The sequence below is a fragment of the Cnephaeus nilssonii genome, assembly GCF_951640355.1.
Source record: "Cnephaeus nilssonii genome assembly, chromosome: 7".
Lineage (NCBI taxonomy): Eukaryota > Metazoa > Chordata > Mammalia > Chiroptera > Vespertilionidae > Cnephaeus > Cnephaeus nilssonii.
Genome location: NC_137078.1, coordinates 76,393,313 through 76,411,152, shown reverse-complemented (window position 1 = coordinate 76,411,152; position 17,840 = coordinate 76,393,313). Strand labels below are relative to the sequence as shown.

At 52.2% G+C, this 17,840-nt stretch overlaps 4 protein-coding genes across 14 annotated transcripts in view; 2 read left to right on the top strand and 2 right to left on the bottom strand.

Annotated features, from left to right (window-relative positions):
* The window catches only part of TESK2 (testis associated actin remodelling kinase 2), a 129,449-nt gene extending 126,548 nt beyond the window's left edge, over positions 1-2,901 (top strand). Inside the window, exons 9-11 of one of the 2 annotated variants that reach the window (XM_079777060.1) lie at positions 112-198; positions 891-990; positions 1,246-2,901. In XM_079777060.1, the coding sequence (XP_079633186.1) occupies positions 112-198; positions 891-990; positions 1,246-1,961 (903 nt within the window). In that variant the 3' untranslated portion in view covers positions 1,962-2,901. The remainder of the gene's footprint in view (positions 1-111; positions 199-890; positions 991-1,245) is intronic. The other variant, XM_079777061.1, reaches the window with a different exon arrangement.
* A 153-nt stretch (positions 2,902-3,054) lies between these two features.
* On the bottom strand, positions 3,055-6,726 carry TOE1 (target of EGR1, exonuclease). Its single transcript, XM_079777072.1, has 8 exons — positions 6,592-6,726; positions 5,490-5,632; positions 5,362-5,402; positions 5,116-5,212; positions 4,632-4,790; positions 4,117-4,376; positions 3,772-3,931; positions 3,055-3,690 (listed from the first exon to the last, which is right to left on the bottom strand). The coding sequence occupies exons 1-8, from the start codon at positions 6,635-6,637 to the stop codon at positions 3,070-3,072; spliced, it is 1,527 nt and encodes a 508-aa protein (XP_079633198.1). The 5' UTR covers positions 6,638-6,726; the 3' UTR covers positions 3,055-3,069.
* A 57-nt stretch (positions 6,727-6,783) lies between these two features.
* MUTYH (mutY DNA glycosylase) lies at positions 6,784-14,552 on the top strand. Of its 10 annotated transcripts, none has more exons than XM_079777070.1 (17): positions 6,785-6,918; positions 9,588-9,726; positions 10,231-10,351; positions 10,877-11,025; positions 11,113-11,152; positions 11,274-11,347; positions 11,489-11,530; positions 11,614-11,685; positions 11,764-11,877; positions 11,958-12,055; positions 12,138-12,282; positions 12,361-12,424; positions 12,583-12,774; positions 12,879-13,015; positions 13,100-13,252; positions 13,405-13,446; positions 14,395-14,552. In XM_079777070.1, the coding sequence occupies exons 3-17, from the start codon at positions 10,237-10,239 to the stop codon at positions 14,521-14,523; spliced, it is 1,566 nt and encodes a 521-aa protein (XP_079633196.1). In that variant the 5' UTR covers positions 6,785-6,918; positions 9,588-9,726; positions 10,231-10,236; the 3' UTR covers positions 14,524-14,552. The 10 variants fall into 10 exon arrangements, with proteins under 10 accessions (XP_079633190.1, XP_079633196.1, XP_079633197.1 ...); XM_079777071.1 differs by having other exon boundaries at positions 10,835-11,025; positions 12,625-12,774; XM_079777069.1 differs by having other exon boundaries at positions 10,835-11,025.
* A 553-nt stretch (positions 14,553-15,105) lies between these two features.
* Positions 15,106-16,652, bottom strand: HPDL (4-hydroxyphenylpyruvate dioxygenase like). Its single transcript, XM_079778029.1, has one exon. The coding sequence runs from the start codon at positions 16,502-16,504 to the stop codon at positions 15,389-15,391; it is 1,116 nt and encodes a 371-aa protein (XP_079634155.1). The 5' UTR covers positions 16,505-16,652; the 3' UTR covers positions 15,106-15,388.
* Between the last annotated feature and the right edge of the window lie 1,188 nt (positions 16,653-17,840).

Genomic DNA, 17,840 nt, shown 5'->3' with positions numbered 1-17,840 from the left:
TTCTTAGGGGCAATTCCCAGCCTCTCCTTCTGAGCAAGCCAGGATGGATGGAGGGATTAATGACCTGTCTACCCATGTCCTCTGTTCCCTCCCCACTACACCCATTCACAGAACTTCGGGCTGGACTATGACGCTTTCCAGCACATGGTGGGAGACTGTCCCCCAGACTTTTTGCAGCTTACCTTCAACTGCTGTAATGTGAGTGTATCCTCCTGCCCCCGGCTTTGGTCAGGGGCTGGGTTCACCTGGTTAGAACTGTAGAAAGAGCCTAATTAGCCTCATGAGGGGCCTCATTTTCACTGAATGACAATGCTCATGGCCCCTCCTCTGGAGACCTGCCAGACTCTCCAGAGCCCTGGTCCAAATAAAGGAAAATTGCTTTGTAATATCTGCTCCTCGGCCTGCAGGGAAGACCCACCACCCCTTGCCTTGGGTGTTGGTGGAGCTCTGGTCAGGTTTTAGTTTACCTGCGGATCCAGCTGGTCCTAAGGCTGATGGGAAAGGCTCTTGTTAGCTTTCATTTTATACAGCTCTGAGGCTGGACTTACCTGTTATGACCAAGGAGTAGCTGGGCTTTGTCTAGGTAACTTCGAGAAACACATTAGCAGCAGAACTCAAGAAAGAACAAACCAATGTGAGCATAACTTTTAGGAGGGTTCTGTGCCAAAAAAGATAATGCACAGAAAGGTTGCTGAGACAGGGAAGGGTATTAGACGATAGCATTTTCCTTGACTTTAGCTCAGGGAATCATCCTGAGGGTCTGTGGCCTTCAGAAAAGGTCTCTTAGCTGCACATCTGAGTCTTAAAAGATGCTAGAATCAGACTAAAATGCTATCCTTGTGGGTGGAAGGTAGGAGGGCAGGGCTAATGGCTGCTATGGATAACTACAGATGGACCCCAAACTGCGCCCATCCTTTGTGGAGACTGGGAAGACCTTAGAGGAAATTCTGAACCACCTACAGGAGGAAGAGCTGCAGCCCACCGCTAAGGGTAAGAAATTAGGGTTTTGGAGTCTTCCCCTCTAGGATCCTATGTCCAAAAGGTGCAGGGTGGGGGACAATGGGAAAAATACTGAACTCCAAGAGTTGTGATTTGGTATACTGCCTCCTCCTTTCAGTCTGTTTTCTCACTGGTGAAATAGGGACAACAGTACCTACTTTGTTTTCCCAAGTAAAAACACTTTGTGTAGTGCTTCTATTTGTTATGACTAGTGCAGTAATCCTGATTTGATGTACTGTTCTTCAGGACTCCTGGAGAAAGGACCTGGGATGAAGCGACTGAGCTCACTAGATGAGAAGATCCCTCCCAAGTCCCCACGCCCAAGACGTACTATCTGGCTGTCTCGAAGCCAGTCAGACATCTTCTCCCGTAAGCCCCCACATACAGTGAATGTCTTGGACCCCTACTACCAGCCACGAGGTGGTGCTGCCGGCACCCCCAAAATCAACCCTTTCAGTGCTCGCCAGGACCTCAAGGGTGGCAAGGTCAAGTTCTTTGACCTGCCCAGCAAGTCTGTTATTTCCCTGGTATTTGACCTGGATGCACCAGGGCCTGGAACTTTGCCTGTGGCTGATTGGCAGGAACCCCTGGCCCCACCTGCTCGCCGGTGGCATTCTTTGCCTGGTTCACCAGAGTTCTTGCATCAAGAGGCCTGTCCATTTGTAGGCCGAGAAGAATCACTGTCTGATGGGCTCCCACGTCTCAGTAGTCTCAAGTACAAAGTAAGAGAGATCCCGCCATTCCGAGCATCTGCCCTACCAGCTGCTCCAGCCCATGAAGCCATGGACTGCTCCAGCTCCCAGGAAGAAAATGGTTTTGGGCCCAGGCCTCAGGGGGCCAGTCCATGCCTTGCAGGTACCTCTGAGGAGATGGAGGTAGAAGAAAGGCCAAGAGACTCGGCTCCAGTCCCCTTCTCTGTCTCAGGCATAGGCCTGAAAACCCAGGGAGAGCAGGATGGTTGAGGGGTTAATCCCTGCCTCACCTTGGGGATGGACTTTCAGCTGAAGCCACAGGGCCCCCTTGGTGCAGTCTTGACTCTTCCCTGGAGCCCACAGAGCAGGCAGGCTAGGCCAAGTCAGGCTCAACTTTGGGGCTCCAAGTGCCCAGTGACTGTGAGAGGGGAGGCAGCAGTGAGAAGCCTTCCTTGTTGGGGCCAACAGCTGATTCCAAGCCTCTGAAATCCTGCAAGGAGCTCTGGCTCCCAGCTGACCCCCAATGCATTTCTGCAGACAAGACCAGAAGACTCCTAGTTCTAGTTTGAGCTGGCAGACAGCTATTACCCCAGGTTCTTCTTCCACCCCAGGTCTGTCTCTTGCCCTTCCCTGGGGCATATAAACTACTGGATGGAACCCGGAGCTGACCAGGAGGCCGAAAAGGGCATGGCTATTTCTCAGACCTAAAGACTGGGGTGCTTCTTGCCAGAATGACTAAGACACTTGAATAATTGCTGTTTGCACTTACTGCACAGTCAGACCACGTCACTACATTTCTATGCAAGGGGAGGACAAGGCAGCGTGGTGGTCATGGCTTTTAGCTAACCTATTCAAAGATCTTTTCCAGTTCATTAACCTATTTTCATATTTATGAAAGGAGTCTTAATGTTCTGCCTTATAAGACTTTCAACCTTGTGGTTGGGAGTGGGGCTGGTTTTGTAGGCCTAGGGCCTGCTCCATGTATTTGTCAACATGTGATACACCCAATTGGTTAAACGGTTTGTACATGGACTGATTTTCTTCCTTCCCTGCTATGGCTGGAGCTACGGGAACAGCCTGTCTTTATAGAGCCGCAATAAGAAATAACCAAAGATAAAGCTGGTCAAACATTTTCATAACTTGTTTCTGCTGATTTTTTGGTAAAACTTTCCCAAGACACTCTCAGACTTAAAAATAAAGTTGGTTACTACAGGTGCTGGTCAGCCTTCTTACTTGTATCATTGTTCCTCAGCCTCTGGGGTAAAGACAGTCCAGAGCAATGCAGCAGTATCTCTGTTAGGAGCCCTCCTCCCCAACTCTGTAGTAGTTGGGAGTAGGACATTCGTAGGCTAGAGGGACCAGACCCCTCTGCTCCAGGTCAGCTGCTGCCCCAAGCCAACTTCATCTTCTGGTTGTGGGCTTTGGAGGAACGGGAGAACTGGCTCTTGGCCACCGTGAGGGGTACAGCTTTGCCACTCAGGTATACCTTGTTGTGGCATTCAGGTAGCCAGGGTCCAGAGCTACAGGGCTGAGGTTCTTGGCTTACTCCCATGTAGGCCATCACATAACCTGTCATAAAGGCATCAAAACCAGCCCGATGCAATCCATCTCCAGGCACTGGGTTAGGACTGGCCTGACTCCCTGGTGCTTCTAAGGCAGCCGTGTCAGCTGTTTCAGGCCTTGTTGCTTTAAGTCCCATCTCCAAGTCATTTTTGTGATCTTGCTCAGAGCCAGGCTGGTTGCTAGTCTCATCCTCAGCCACCTCCTGCTCAGTTTCCTCAGCCTGGACGCCATCCCCACAGACCTGCTTAGAGGGAGGACCATCCTCGGCTTCCCCAGAGGTCTGTTTCCCAGGCAGGCCCAACAAAGCCCTCCGTCGTTTTTCCTTACGTCGTCGCCGTCGCCGCTTATCCTTTGTGGCAGTTTCATCAGTGTCAATGATAAGGTCAATATCATGGGACCGAGGACACTGTGATCCCAAGGGGCACCAGCCGTAGGCCTAGAAGCAGGAAAGAGGCTTAGAGAGGGGTTCCAGGTATCAGAACCTTCCCTCCCCCAGGTAATGGGTGGGAGTTCTCACCGAGAAGTTATCACAGATGATGGTGGAATGAGGACGGTGGCTTGCAGGGGGCATACAGCAGCGGTAGTCTACATGGGCACTCATGCTAGAAGGATAGTTGCAGAACTCCAGGATAAGGTGTGGGCTGCCAGCTGCCCGCTGCTTTCCATTTTCCCGCTCACTGTAATAGCGCAAGAGGGTATTGGTCCACTAGCATATAAGCTCCATGCAAACAGGGGTTTTTATCTGTTTTGTTCACTGCTGAATCCTCAGCACTAAAACAGTGCCTGGCACATGATAGGTGCTCAATAAATATAAAATAGGTTTATACCAGGCCCCACCGCTTCCCCTCAACCAGTCCCTCACCATTTCCGGAAGGCATATTCTAGGTAGGAGGCCACAAAGCGGGCATGAAACTCAGCAGCGTATTTGGTGTCATAAATGCCAGCTGGGAACATTTCACACAGGTCAGCAGTGAAGGTTCCCAAGCTCTCAGGCAGATGTGCATAGAAATTCTGGTACAGGAACACCAAGTCTATGAGGCCATTATGCAGTATCAGGGGCCGGCGGGCACGGATTAGCTCCAGGAACAGTGTCCTCACTGACTGGCTCTGGCTCTCATCGCCCTGGTTGGAAAGAAAGGGGTCACCGGGAAGGGCTGAGTCCCATACAGAGCCTCTTTCACAATATATTTATCCCGAGCTCCCCCACCTGAAAGCTCTCCCTCCACACAAAACCCAATGCTCTTCACCCACATATTCATCTTATTTCCCCGGCCCTGTCACTAGTGACTGCCTAAGAAGCAGATCCTCCGCATATCCAGCCTGTGGTAGGAAGAAGATGAAATCACAGAAGAGGCAGTCTCAAGGCTGGAGACCTACCTTGTCGTTGCCCTTATGGTACGGGATACCCTGGGCATACTGCCTGTTGAAGTTGAAGCCATGCTGTACCAGGAACTGCACAGACTTTGGTTCTATGACATATTCTTCCACGCACAGCAGGGTCAGATTGAACACCTGGGTCAGGTATGAGTGTTCACCCTGGCAGAAAAGGAGGATTCGCTACATCAAAACCTTACATGTGCCCGGCCAGTGTGGCCCACTGGTTGAGCATGGACCTATGAACCAAGGGTTCATGGTTCAATTCCTGGTTTCGGGCTTGATCCCCAGTAGGGGGTGTGCATGAGACAGCTGATCAATGATTCTCACCATTCATGTTTCGATCTCTCCCTCTCCCTTCCTCTCTCAAATCAATAAAAACATTTAAAAAACAACAGAAAAACCTTACACATAATGTTCCCCAGGATCTCAACCCTCCTTTTTCCCCCAGCCACAAACCTGGGAAGGGAATGAAATCAGCACATACCTTGTCTGGCTGCTGCTTGAAGCATGCGAGGCCCAGGGAGAGGATAGAACGGGTCCTGGCAGCATGACACACGGCCTTGTAACGTTCTTCGATGCACCTTGGGGTTGGGGTTGGGGGTGGCTGTGGCTAAGAGTTAGCCTCATGAAGGGCCCAAACCACCCAGGATGACTTCCACTCCAGGGCTAAGGTTTGCCCCCACTTCCCCTCGTCAGGGTTGGAACTAAAGAGATCACAGATTATACTTACTGGTTCAGCAAACTCTTCCTGTCCCCAAGCCCACTCAGTTCCTAAGGGTGGTTAAAGGGAGAGTTGAATTAGGTCCCCAACACCAGCCCTTTCACAACCACCTGCCCTCCTAGTTCCCCAACCCTCACCGTGTCTACAGCCACGAAGCTAGCTGTCTTTATGGCCAGCAGAAGGGATGGCCACATCTCCTTAAAGTTGTCACTTTGCACATCCAGCACTGGAACTTGGACTACCAGCTCTTCCCCAGGTTTTGTGCTTTTGCTGACACTATCTGGGGGTAAGGAGAACAGAATAATAGAAGTTAATGATCAGGCAAGGGGAATGGGGAGTAGATACCAAGCTAGGCCATGGTTTGGGGGGCATTTTCCATGATGGCAAGAAATGGCAGCTTTCCCCCTCAAGCCTTTGTATCAGCATGCTCTACACACAGACCTTGGAGGGAATAGTGCCCTGAATTTGGGGAGAAAAAGCCTGGGTCTTCCAGGGGCTTATGTTAGACTTTGGGAAAATCACTTCTCCCTCAGCATCACTATCTGTAGAAGTATGGACTAGATCAGTGGTCGGCAAACTGCGGCTCTCGAGCCATATGCGGCTCTTTAGCCCCTTGAGTGTGGCTGTTCCACAAAATACAGTGCGATTGAAACTTCGTGGCCCATGCGCAGAAGTCGGTTTACGGCTCTCAAAAGAAATTTTAATCGTTGTACTGTTGATATTTGGCTCTGTTGACTAATGAGTTTGCCGACCACTGGACTAGATGATCTGTGAGGTTCCTTTTCCCCATGTCCTGCAGGAACTATTTGTTACAGCTCCAGGAGTTCAGCTCTAATATCCCATCAGGCTCCATAATACTGTTCCCTTGGTGCCCTAGCAGCCACAATCCCCAGAGCCACCTAATAATTAAGCCCCAGAGATAATGCCCTACACCTGGCTTCCCAATACATCCTACTTCCTTTGGACCACAACTCCCAACCTGCCCCACTTAAGAGAAATGAGTTCCAGACTACATTTCCCGACATGCCCGCCCACGATCCTAACTGTGCTCTTAACCCTCCAGGCTTTTGCAGCCCGAGCCGCGGTGCACACTGGGACTTGTAGTCTCCTCGTGGCTAGTTAAGAAGGGAGAAGTTAGTCCTCTGAAACTTGAGGTCGGTTTCTAGAACTATGAGCCAGAGGCCTTCCCCTCCCCCAGGGCGCACAGGCTTTTAAGTCGGCCCCTGAAAAGCCACTCACTGTCGGAGATCGCTGGAGCTGCGCCATCGTCACTGTCGCCTGCCATGACACCGCGCGGCCCTTGCCTGACTAGTCGGTGGCAAGAAACGGCAGGACTTCCGCTTTGTCTCCTGGCGCGTCTAACGCGTTCGAGGGTTGGGGCAGGCTCCTGCCTCCGGAAGTCGCTGAGGGGCTGGCGTTCCGTTCAGACCTCCGGGATCTGGCGCGCGAGGAGCGGGTTCGGAGCGTTCTGAGATCCTATTGGCTGTCACGGGTCAGCTCGCCGTCGATTGGCCGGAGCCACGCCCCCGGGACCGTGGGGTAGCCGGACACGTGAAAACGTGGGAGGTAATTCTTCGTGTACGTCCTGTGGGGACGTGGGAGTGAGCTGTACGCTGTCTTCAGGGACACGGCTCCGGGGTAGGGGTGGGTGTCCCCAGAGGAGGTGGCGCTGCCAGAGCTAAGCTTAAAGCAGCCATAGGAGTTAGACAAAGACCGGGGAATGTGGGGGAAAGATGTCTATTCTGGGGAAGGGCAAGTTCCCTGCGAGGATGGAACTCACTGCGTTCCAGAAAGTGAAAGGCGGGGAGGAGGACTCGAGCCGAGGCTGCAGAGGGGTTAGAGCGATCCACTAGCAGGGAAGCTATTGGAATAATCCAGGCAGGTGACAAGAATGACTTGAATTAGGCTCCAGCAGAAGGGACGATGAGGAAGGGACACATTGTAAGCAACTTGGAGGTACAGGTGATCAAAGGTGATTGGACACGACTCCTGCTACTGTGAGCGAGGGGTGCCTGCCAGAGAGACCGCGCTTTCCCTGGAGCTGCAGTTCCCATCCTCGCAGCCCAGCAAGGACTCAGCGCTTTCTCCGTGGTTACTCACTGTTCCTTGTTCATTTTCAACCTTTCTACTGAGTCTTTTTCATCATTATTCAGAATTGTTTGGATTTCTCCTACTCTAAAAAAAGGAAAATCCTTTCATCCCAGGAATTAATTTAACAAGTATTTACTGTATACAATTTACCTGGCACTGTGCTCAGTTCAGAGGATACAACAGTCACCAAAAGAAACCCAGGACTTGCTCTCATGGAGTTTTACAGTCAAGTTGGGGAAGTGGGCACTGATTAAAGAAGCAAAAAAAAAAAGTGTAATTGCAATTGGTGTAAGAGCAACTATGGAGAAATACACAAGAGGGTAGGACTGTGGGGACCTGATGTGGACAGTTAAGACCTGAAGAATGAGTAGATGTTAGGTAGAGCATAGGAGAAGAGCTGTCCAAGTAGAGGATACGGATTGGGTCAGGCCTCAAGGTAGACAGACACTTGGTGGATTGAAGCATCTATTTCAGGCAAACATGGCTGGAGCATAGTGATCTAGGTGATGAGGCAAATGGGGCCCTGGAGCTTACAAGGCTTATATTAGGATTAGCTTCTAAGAGCAATGGGTATGACAGCCAAAGTCCTCCAGTGGCCTACAAGGTACTTTGTGATCCTATGCCCCCTTTTTTAGCTCTCTGACCTTATTTCCTATCCTTACCCCGCCTCATTCTATTTTAACCACACTGGCTTCCTTACTGTTCTACAAACACACCAGGCACCATGCTTAGGGCCTTTGCACTAGCTCCTTCTTAGTATGCCTTTCCCACAGGTATCCACATGGCTAACTTCTTCAACTGCTTTAAGTCATTGGTCAAATGACACTTTAACAAGACCCACCATGACCACATTCTTTAAAATTGCAACATTTCACCCTCTCCCCATTTGTTATCACCTTCACCTGCTCTATTTTTTTCTCCTTATGCTTATATTTATCACTTAATATCCTATATAGTTTACTTATGTATATTTTTTATTGTCTGCCTCCATTAAAACCCTGTGAGGGCAGGAACCTTTGATGTTTTATTTTGTGAAGTACCTAAAACTGCTTGACACATAGTAGGCAGTCCATAAATATTTTTCAGTGAACTAATGGGAAGCTATTGAAGGTTTTAAGTAAGAAAGTGCTACAATCATGTCTTAAAATATTGCTTTATGGAGAATGGATTGTAGAATGAATTATGGAAGGGAGTTTGGCTATGAAGGAAAGTGGGTCTTATGGAAGGGATTGGAGGAGCAGGACCCTGAGCTCAGATAATTTAGGAAGAGGGACCTATTCTTTCATAGAAGGTAAGTGAAGATGGAGATAAGTTTATTTCACTCATTTTTTTTTTCCTCGAGAAGGAAGCAAGCTCTTTTGATGAAAATGAGGTGATAAAGTCAAAGTTTGAGGAGAATTTGAACCAGAGGTTCAACAGGGACTGCGATATAGCAGAGTGCAAGAATGTAGACTCTGGAAGCAAACATTTTGGGTTGGAGTGAACAAGTTGCTTAATCTCCTCAAGTCTCAGTTTCCTCATAACTGAAATGGAAGTAATACTAGAACATACTTTATGGTATCATCAGGAGATTGAGAAATCTGGTAAAGCACTTGTAGTGGTTCTCAACCTTTCTAGTGCCGCGACCCTTTAATACAGTTCCTCATGTTGTGGTGACCCCCAACCATAAAATTATTTTCGTTGCTACTTCATAACTGTAATTTTGCTACTATTAATGAATCGTAATGTAAATATCTGTGTTTTCCGATGGTCTTAGGCTCTACAGCAGCAGTTCTCAACTTGTGGGTCGCGACGAAAATAGCAACGAAAATAATTTTATGGTTGGGGGTCACCACAACATGAGGAACTGTATTAAAGGGTCGCGGCATTAGAAAGGTTGAGAACCACTGATAGGGTCTTGTGTATAGTAAGCACTTACTGTTAGCTACATTAAACTATTAGAAAAAGGCAGCTACAAGTACACTAAGGGAGAAATGAAGATCAACCAGATGCAATTTATCTTTGCTAATGGTCAGCTGGCTATGATCTAGATCACAAAAGATTAGGCATAAAAATAGCTCATCTCTCTCCCCCCACTCCGACTTGACATCTGCTCTCAGGCAAATCTTTTCTCCTTTCTGATCCTTGGTTTCTCCTTTCTACAGAATGAAGGTTTGGACTAGATGACTGTTAAAGACTGCTTCATTGTAAATGTGCTGCATCTCTAAACCTCCTACCCACTCCCGTGCTCCTAGACACATGTAAAGAACCCCTGTCCACACACATAGTCACAGTAAGCATCAGGTATGCACACGTGCTCCCGCACAGGAGGCTTTTGGTCCTGGACCCAGCCCAGCCCTGGCCTCTTTGTGTACGTCTCCAGGACTATACTACTGCTGGTCCCTCTTAGGCCATTTGGAGAAGCTCAGTCCTATTGGTCATACCTCAGTGCCACAGCCAGTCAAGAGCAAGCCCATGAGCATCTAGAGAGTTGTTTGTTTTAGAAAATATGTTTTTATTGATTTTTCAGAGAGGAAGGGAGAGGGAGATAGAACCATCGAATGGCTGCCTCCTGCATGCCCCCTACTGGCTCCTGTATACCCCTACTGAGGACAGAGCCCACAACCTAACCTGGGCATGTGACCTGACCAGGAATCGAGCCAGTGAATTCAACTCTTTTCTCAGAGTTGTCGAGAAAAGCGAGACACTATGTGAATGGTGTAGGGAGGGAGGTGGCTCCACCCCCTCAGGGCCCCAAGGTTCAGCCTAATTTTAACTGACTACTTTGGCTGGGCCTTTGTGTCCTAGATCGCCATGAAGAAGCCACGAGCAGCTGTAGGAAGTCGTCCCAGGAAGCAGACATCCAGCCGGGAGGAAAAAAAGGAACATGCCCTCAACAGCAGCCAGGCCAGGCCTACTATCCCTGATGGTGAGGAACTTGGACCTAGTAAAAAACACATGGGCTGGTTTCACTGGCTATGAAAGGGGGCAGATTCAAGCCTGAAGGGACTAATTAAGGATCTAATTCTGACTTGGCAATGTGACTTTGGGATAATTGCTCTGAATGGCTGCTTTCTTGCCAGTGACATGGAGCAGTAGTCTGTGCATTTTCTTCCTCATGTGGCTTTCATAGGATCAAATGAGTTGATCTGCCTGAAAGTATTTTGTAAATGGGAAATCCCTGCACAGGTATGTTATGCTTGGCTGAAACTGTTGGATTTTCATTAGGACCCAGAGAAAAGGGAGCCAGCAGTACCACTCTGGGAAGATTAAGGCTAGAAACTTGGCTAAGGCTACTCACAGCTAGATAATTTTGGACTGACTCCAGGTCAAGGGGTCAGGGGTAGGGGCGGGGGACTAAGTGGAAGCAGACTGCAACCAGGCTGTAGTGTCCCAGGTCCCTGGTGCACAGCCTGTGCAGGGACAACTCCTGAGTTTCCTGAGGCCCCAGCAGGCCAGGCCAGGCGTCAGGAGGAGGTGGTATTGCAGGCCTCTGTCTCCCCGTACCATCAATTCAGAGATACAGCCGAGGTCACAGTCTTCCGGAAGAGCCTGCTGAGCTGGTATGACCTAAAGAAGCGGGACCTACCCTGGAGAAGGCGGGTAGGCAGGCGAGGGACAGGGACGGGGGTGGGAGGCTAGTGCCCAGCCCGCTCCACACTAACTCCCCATCTGGGGTTGCATTGGCAGGCAGAGGGTGAGGTGGACCTGGACAGGCGGGCATATGCTGGTGAGTACATCTCCGGAGAACAGAGCTGCTTTTTGCCTGGACACCCTCAGATTGGAATCAGGGCTATGGGCCAGGAGCAGGGCAGGTCAGCCGTGTCCTCATGCCCACCCCTCTTCCCCAGTATGGGTCTCAGAGGTCATGCTGCAGCAGACCCAGGTTGCCACGGTGATCAACTATTATACCAGATGGATGCAGGTGACTTCAGGGAAGGAAGGGGAGGGTGATGGGCTAGACCCCAGATGAGAGCCTGTCTTTGGGCTGGGGGGAGGGGGAGAAAGGCTTCTTTTTCCTCCCTCACCCTTGACCTCTCTATTTTTGCCTGTCCTCGGGCTATAGAAGTGGCCAACACTGCAGGATCTGGCCAGTGCTTCCCTGGAGGTGAGACCTACCCTAGGGGAGGGGGAAATGAGGACAACAGAGGACTGAGTGCTGATTTCTCTGACCTCTGACCCCACCCACAGGAAGTGAACCAGCTCTGGGCTGGCCTGGGGTACTACTCTCGAGGCCGGCGGCTGCAGGAGGGAGCCCGGAAGGTAAGGGGATAGCAGGGAGGGTGGGATCCCCAGGCCCTCAGATGTCTCCTAACCTTGAACCTTTCCCCCCCCAATCAGGTGGTAGAGGAGCTGGGGGGCCACGTGCCACGTACAGCAGAGACCTTGCAGCGGCTCCTGCCTGGCGTGGGGCGGTACACAGCTGGAGCCATTGCTTCCATTGCCTTTGGCCAGGTGAGCCCATAGTCCACCCCATTTTGTGCATACCCACTTTCCTCCCAGACCAGGCTGACTCCTGGACTCCTGTGCGTCAGGTGACCGGTGTGGTAGACGGAAATGTAGTGCGGGTGCTGTGCCGTGTCCGAGGCATTGGTGCTGATCCCAGCAACACCTTTGTCTCCCAGCAGCTCTGGTAGGATTTTGGGGTGATGCAGGACATTGGGAAGGGTTCCTCCAAAGGATCTTGGGCTCACAGAAACGTTCCCTTCTGGTAGGAGCCTAGCCCAGCAGCTGGTAGACCCGGCCCGGCCTGGAGACTTTAACCAAGCAGCCATGGAGCTGGGGGCCATAGTGTGCACCCCGCAACACCCACACTGCAGCCAGTGCCCTGTGCAGAGCCTGTGCCGGGCACACCAGAGGGTGAGCCATCTGGGGAAGGGGCAGCGAGGCCCTAGGGAGTGCCCCGTGCTCTGTGACTTCCTTCCCTATGCCTGTCAGGTGGAGCGGGAGCAGCTTCCAGCCTCAGAGAGCCTGCCAGGCAGCCCTGACGTGGAGGAGTGTGGTGAGTGCTGGTTCTAGCCCCAGCCCTTCCCTGCACTGTCACCGAGCTGCCTGGGAGGCCTCATTCTAGTTCATCCTACAACCCGAGTTAGACTGTGCAGAGCTGGGCCAACACCTGCTCTCTGGGCCTGAGTGGGGCTTGGGGATTTCTGTTCCCAGCTCCCAACACTGGACAGTGCCAGCTGTGCGCACCTCCTACAGAGCCCTGGGACCAGACCCTGGGAGTGGCTAACTTTCCCAGAAAGGCCAGTCGTAAGCCCCCCAGGGAGGAGTGCTCTGCCATCTGTGTTCTGGAGCAGCCCAGGGCCCCTGGGGGTGCCCGGATTCTGCTGGTGCAGAGGCCCAACTCAGGTACCTGGATCCTGGGAGTGGAGGGCAGTGGTGTGAGCAAAAGGGGAGAAATGGAGGAGTCAACAGCTAAGGCCTTAACTCACACCTGCTGACCGCTGTCTCAGGTCTGCTGGCAGGACTGTGGGAGTTCCCATCTGTGACTGTGGATCCCTCAGGACAGCATCAGCGCAAGGCCCTGCTGCAGGAACTGCAGAATTGGGCTGGGCCCCTCCCAGCCACCCACCTGCATCACCTAGGGCAGGTAAATGAGCAGTGAGGGGGCCAAAAAGGATGGCTATTTCAGCCACACCCACCGGCCTGTTTCAGCCCCTTGGTCCTCCCCCAGGTGGTCCACACCTTCTCTCACATCAAGCTGACCTATCAAGTCTATGGCCTGGCCCTGGAAGGGCAGGCCCCAGTGACAGGCACAGCACCTGGCGCTCGCTGGCTGACTCGGGAAGAGTTTCACACCGCAGCTGTCTCCACCGCCATGAAAAAGGCATATCTTTATTGTCTTTGTTGTGCTTTCTACATGTTCTGCATGAACCTATTAACGGATAAACAGAAAAAAAAAAAAGAAAAAAAAGGACAGGGTTCTGGCTCTTTGGAGGAAGATGCCAGCCCTGCACTCCCCCCTCTCTTCTTGGCTAGGTGTTCCGCGTGTATGAAGGCCAACAGTCAGGAACCTGCAAGGTGAGTCCCCTGGCCCTCGCCCAGCCATCTCTCTCCCTCGGCCTGAACCCACAGGTTTTCAGTGAGTTAAGTGACACATTGGGGTGAACACTGTCCACTCCGAGTTTCACCAGGGGGCGAGGAATGACCTAGAGACCTTATAGCCTAGGGTCCAGGTGGAGAGGGGACAAGAGAAAACGATGGAGACAGTAGTGTCAGATGTGTGAAATGTTTGTACTAGATTTTGTGGGATATGAGGTGGAGAGCTCTCAGTTCTGTCTGGGAGGAAAGGATCAGGGAAAGGCTGCTTGAAAGAAGTGGCTGGTAATGTGGGTCCTAGAAATGAATCATTTTCTCCAGGTTTGGGAAGGGAATCAGCAATAAGGATGTTCTTCCAGGCCCAAGAACAGTTTAAGTAGCCCTGGTTTGTGTTGCTCGGTGGTTAGATCTTGGCTCGAGCACTGAAGGATTCTGGTCAAGGGCATGTACCTGGGTTACAGGTTTGATCCCCGCCCCAGTCCGGCCTGTGCGGGAGACAGCCATTCATTGTTCTCTCTCTCTCTCTGAAAATCAATGGAAAAAATATCCTCAGGCGAGGATTAAAAATAAATGGAAAAGGCATCCTCGGGTGAGGATTAACAAAACAATAAAAAGTAGTGTAAGTAATGATGGGCACAGTGCAGTCTGCATGTGTGAGGAACTCTGAGCATCTGGCCGGAGCAATCAGCAGGGCCATGAACACCAGCCCACTGAAGCATTTTAGGTGGAGAGAGGAGTCAGATCTATATTTGAGGAAGATTACCTTGGACTGCCGTTCAGAGAGTTGATGGAAGAGGTAGATTCTGGAGATAGGTTGGGAGCTTTACTACATTCAGACTAGAGTCTGAGCTAGATCAGTGGCGTGGGGGTAGGGGTGAAAGGAGAATATTCTTCACTGTCCCCTTAATGCCTTCTTTGGCTTCTAAACAGAGTTCCAAAAGATCCCAGGTGTCTACTCCGTCCAGCCGGAAAAAGCCCAGGCCAGGCCAGCAAGTCCTGGATAGATTCTTTCGGCCCCATATCCCCACAGATGCACCTGCACCCCACAGTACGGCCTAGTGACACATCTGGAAGCCCCCTCCCCTTGAGAATCCGGTTTTTTAATAAAGTACTTATTTTTATAGTCGTTTCGGAGACTTTCCATCCTCTGCCTAGCCCCCTTGCTCACCTCTGAGGGTTCCAGGAAGCGGTGAAGTCCTGCTTGCTCCTGACTTCCTCTGGCTGAGCTCCCAGCCAGCCCTGGGCAGAGAGAGGAGCCTGTTCTATCCAGAGTAACCTCCCCTCCCTCAGCCCCCAGGAAAGAGGGAGAAGGCAGCTGCAGGAAGTGCCTGCCAGTGGCTGATACCCCACACCTTCATTCCAGGTCTCTGGTTAGTTCTGTAGCAGTGGTATCACTCTAGAGCAGGTGGTTTGGCTCAGCCCTGACCCAGTCCCTCCCCCCCCCCCCCCCATTTGTGGCTGCTCCTGAGGGAGAAGGGAAGGAAGCACAGAGGAAGATTTGTTCTGTCTTAAATTCCTACCTCAAATAAGAAATAATTTATTTAGGGATAAATTACACATGTAGTGAATCAATACAGAAAAGCAAGGGGTTAATAATCCTAAAATTGGGAGTGGGTGAAGGGAAATGTGGTCAGAGAAGGACATAAAAGTCTTCAAGAGTACTGGTTATGTTCTATTTCCTAAAGGAGTTACACCCCTTTATTCTTTATATCTCCCATATATATTAGCTATAGACCGTAAAAAGTGTTTTATAGTTAAAAACAAACAAACTGACTTCTTTGGACCCCAGTGAGAGATTCAACTTCTGGCAGGTACTGATGACAATGGAGGCCACACCTGGCCCTAGGGACAAAGCCTTATTCCGCCAGGCCCTGTGCTGAACTCCCCGGACCTCTAGGACAGGTGGCTGCCAGCTCCGGCTTCCTCAGGCTTCCTGACCCCTGGCAGCATGCTCCTCCACGGACTGCCACAAGGCCTGGATGTTGCCCTGGCCAAAGCCTGTGGCCCCCTGCCTCTGAATCAGCTCCAGGAAGAAGGTGTCCTCTGCAAAGAGGGACTTGGTGAAGACCTGAAGCAAAAACTTGCCTTTATCGCCGTCTAGCAGAATTCCCTGCAGGGCCAGCTGGCTGGGCTCATGACCTGCAGCTAGGATCTGACTTTCCTTGCCTGGCTGCTGGTAGTAGGCCTTCGGAGGAGTCAGGAGCTGGCCCCCAGCCAAAGTCACCCCTTCAGTGGCTTCTATGATGTTTGGTGTGTACAGTCCCACATGCTGCAGGCCTGGTCCTCTGTGCTGGGCCAGGAACTGCTGCACCTGGTCCAGTCCACGGGCGGCCCCCCGCAGGGACTCAGCCAGCACAAGGGTGGGGACAGCACTGCATGGCCCCGTCTGCAGGGCAGTGAGCCTCAGCCCCCCTTGTCCGGAACCCGCTGTCACCTCCAAGCCCAGCTCCGGGTCCTCACCTGGGCTCAGTGGCACGTGGTAAAAGCCTAGGCAGTCGTGGAACCAGCGCATCAGTGTAGGGGAGCTGCCGCGGGTGCAGGCCAGGGTCAGGTGGTCCACGTGGCTGAACCAGCCCGGGCCGGGTTTGGAGGACAGAGGTCGGAAACCGGGCAGGAAGGGTCCGCGGTAGTCGGTGCGCTCCAGCAGCGTCAGGCTGAGGTTGCCCGCGGGCGAGTTGACCACGGTGTAGGTGGCAGCACCCAGTGCATCCTGCACAGTAACGGGGGGCACCAGCACGCAGCAGCCCTTTGCCGCCAGCGCCCGGGCGGCTGCTCCCGCGTCCGCCACATCAAAGCACAGGTTGGTGGCGCTGGGCACTGCGTGACGCGGGTCCAGGCCGTAGAGCGGCTCCCGGGCCCCCGCGCCCTCATTCACCAAAAAGACCGCGTCGCCGCTGCGCAGGGCCAGCTGCCGCCAGCCGTCGGCCTCCCGCGCCGCCACGGGCTGGAAGCCGAAGAGGCGCTGCAGATCCCTGGCCAGAGGCTGCCCTGTGGGCACGTGGAAGGCGATATGGCACAGTCGGCGGGCGGGCGCGGCCATGGCGGTCTGGCTGGTGACCCCGGACTGTCCTTCCCTTTGGCCCGCTCTCTTGTCGTTCGGGACTCCAGGACTCTCCGTCGCAAGCTTGTCGTCGGAAGCCGGTGGAGTCCAGTTTTGCCCGCAGAGCGCGTTCCTAGCACGTTTCGGGGAGAAGTCACAGACCGACCTCTTGGGTGCTTGCGGTGCTTTCTCCCGCACCACCCCCACCTGGAGATCCCTGGGGACCACCAGGTGCCCGGGGCGAGCGGTGAAAACCACGTGGAGCCGGTGCTGGGCGGAGCGGGAGCGAGGGGGCGGAGCCATGCCTCCGAGAGGAACTCTCCCGCTCCCGCCCCGCGGCTAACGCGGAGGGTGCTGCCCGGGGGCCCGGCTGCTCCTGCCCGGAGCCTCCGGGACGCACTGCGCGTCCCTCCCCGGCCTCCCGAAGTCACAATAGCTGCCTTCACTCGTTGCCCGGCGTTGGCTCTCATCCCTCAGCCTCAGAGCAAAGGGAATCTGCCCCCGCTGGGAGAGGAGCCCAAATTCTCCCCCACAAGCAAGGGATATTTTATTTTATTTGCAATTTAATGTTTTAGCTTAAAAATTCTGGAGAATTTTGCTATTAATCCTAATATCCCTTTAAGACTTTAAAAATATTTTAGGATATTTAACTTAAAGCATTTAACTTTAAGACGTTTTAGGTGAGAGCCCTGGCGGGGTAGCTCAGTTTGTTAGAGCATCATCCGGATACAAGCTTGCAGGTTCCATACCTGGGTGAGGGCACACACAAGAGTCTACCAATGATTGCATAAATAAGTGGAACAACAAACTGATCTCTCTCTCTCTCTCTCTCTCTCTCTCTCAAAGCAATCAATAAAAAATTTTAAAAATGTTTTAGGTTACAGATTTTCATTCCCTGCCCAACATGGACCAGAGAAATGGATATTATGGGAAGACAGGCCATCTATATGGCTTCTACACACGTCTCCTTTCTCTGGGGCAATCTCTCAGCTCCACCTGTCTCTTTCTTCAGCCCTGATTTTCTCCCACCATCATTTTGACTTCTTGTCCCAAGCAAGAAACAAACTAGTGGATCAGGACCTGAAACAAACTGTACAACGCTCCTGGAGGGCACGCAGGTGGAAGGGGCGAGGCAATGACGCTGCGGGCCCTCCTGCCATATCTGCTTCTACAGCGACCAGGTCAGTAGAGGTGGTGGCAGGGGCCGTGAAGGGCTAAGGAGCCGAACTAGTGGAACCCCATCCTTGCTGCAGATGTAGGCCCAGGCTAGCTCCTCCGAAATCCTGACCCCCACCTCTACTCAGTCTCTCCTCTCCCAGAAAGCAAATCACCCTGT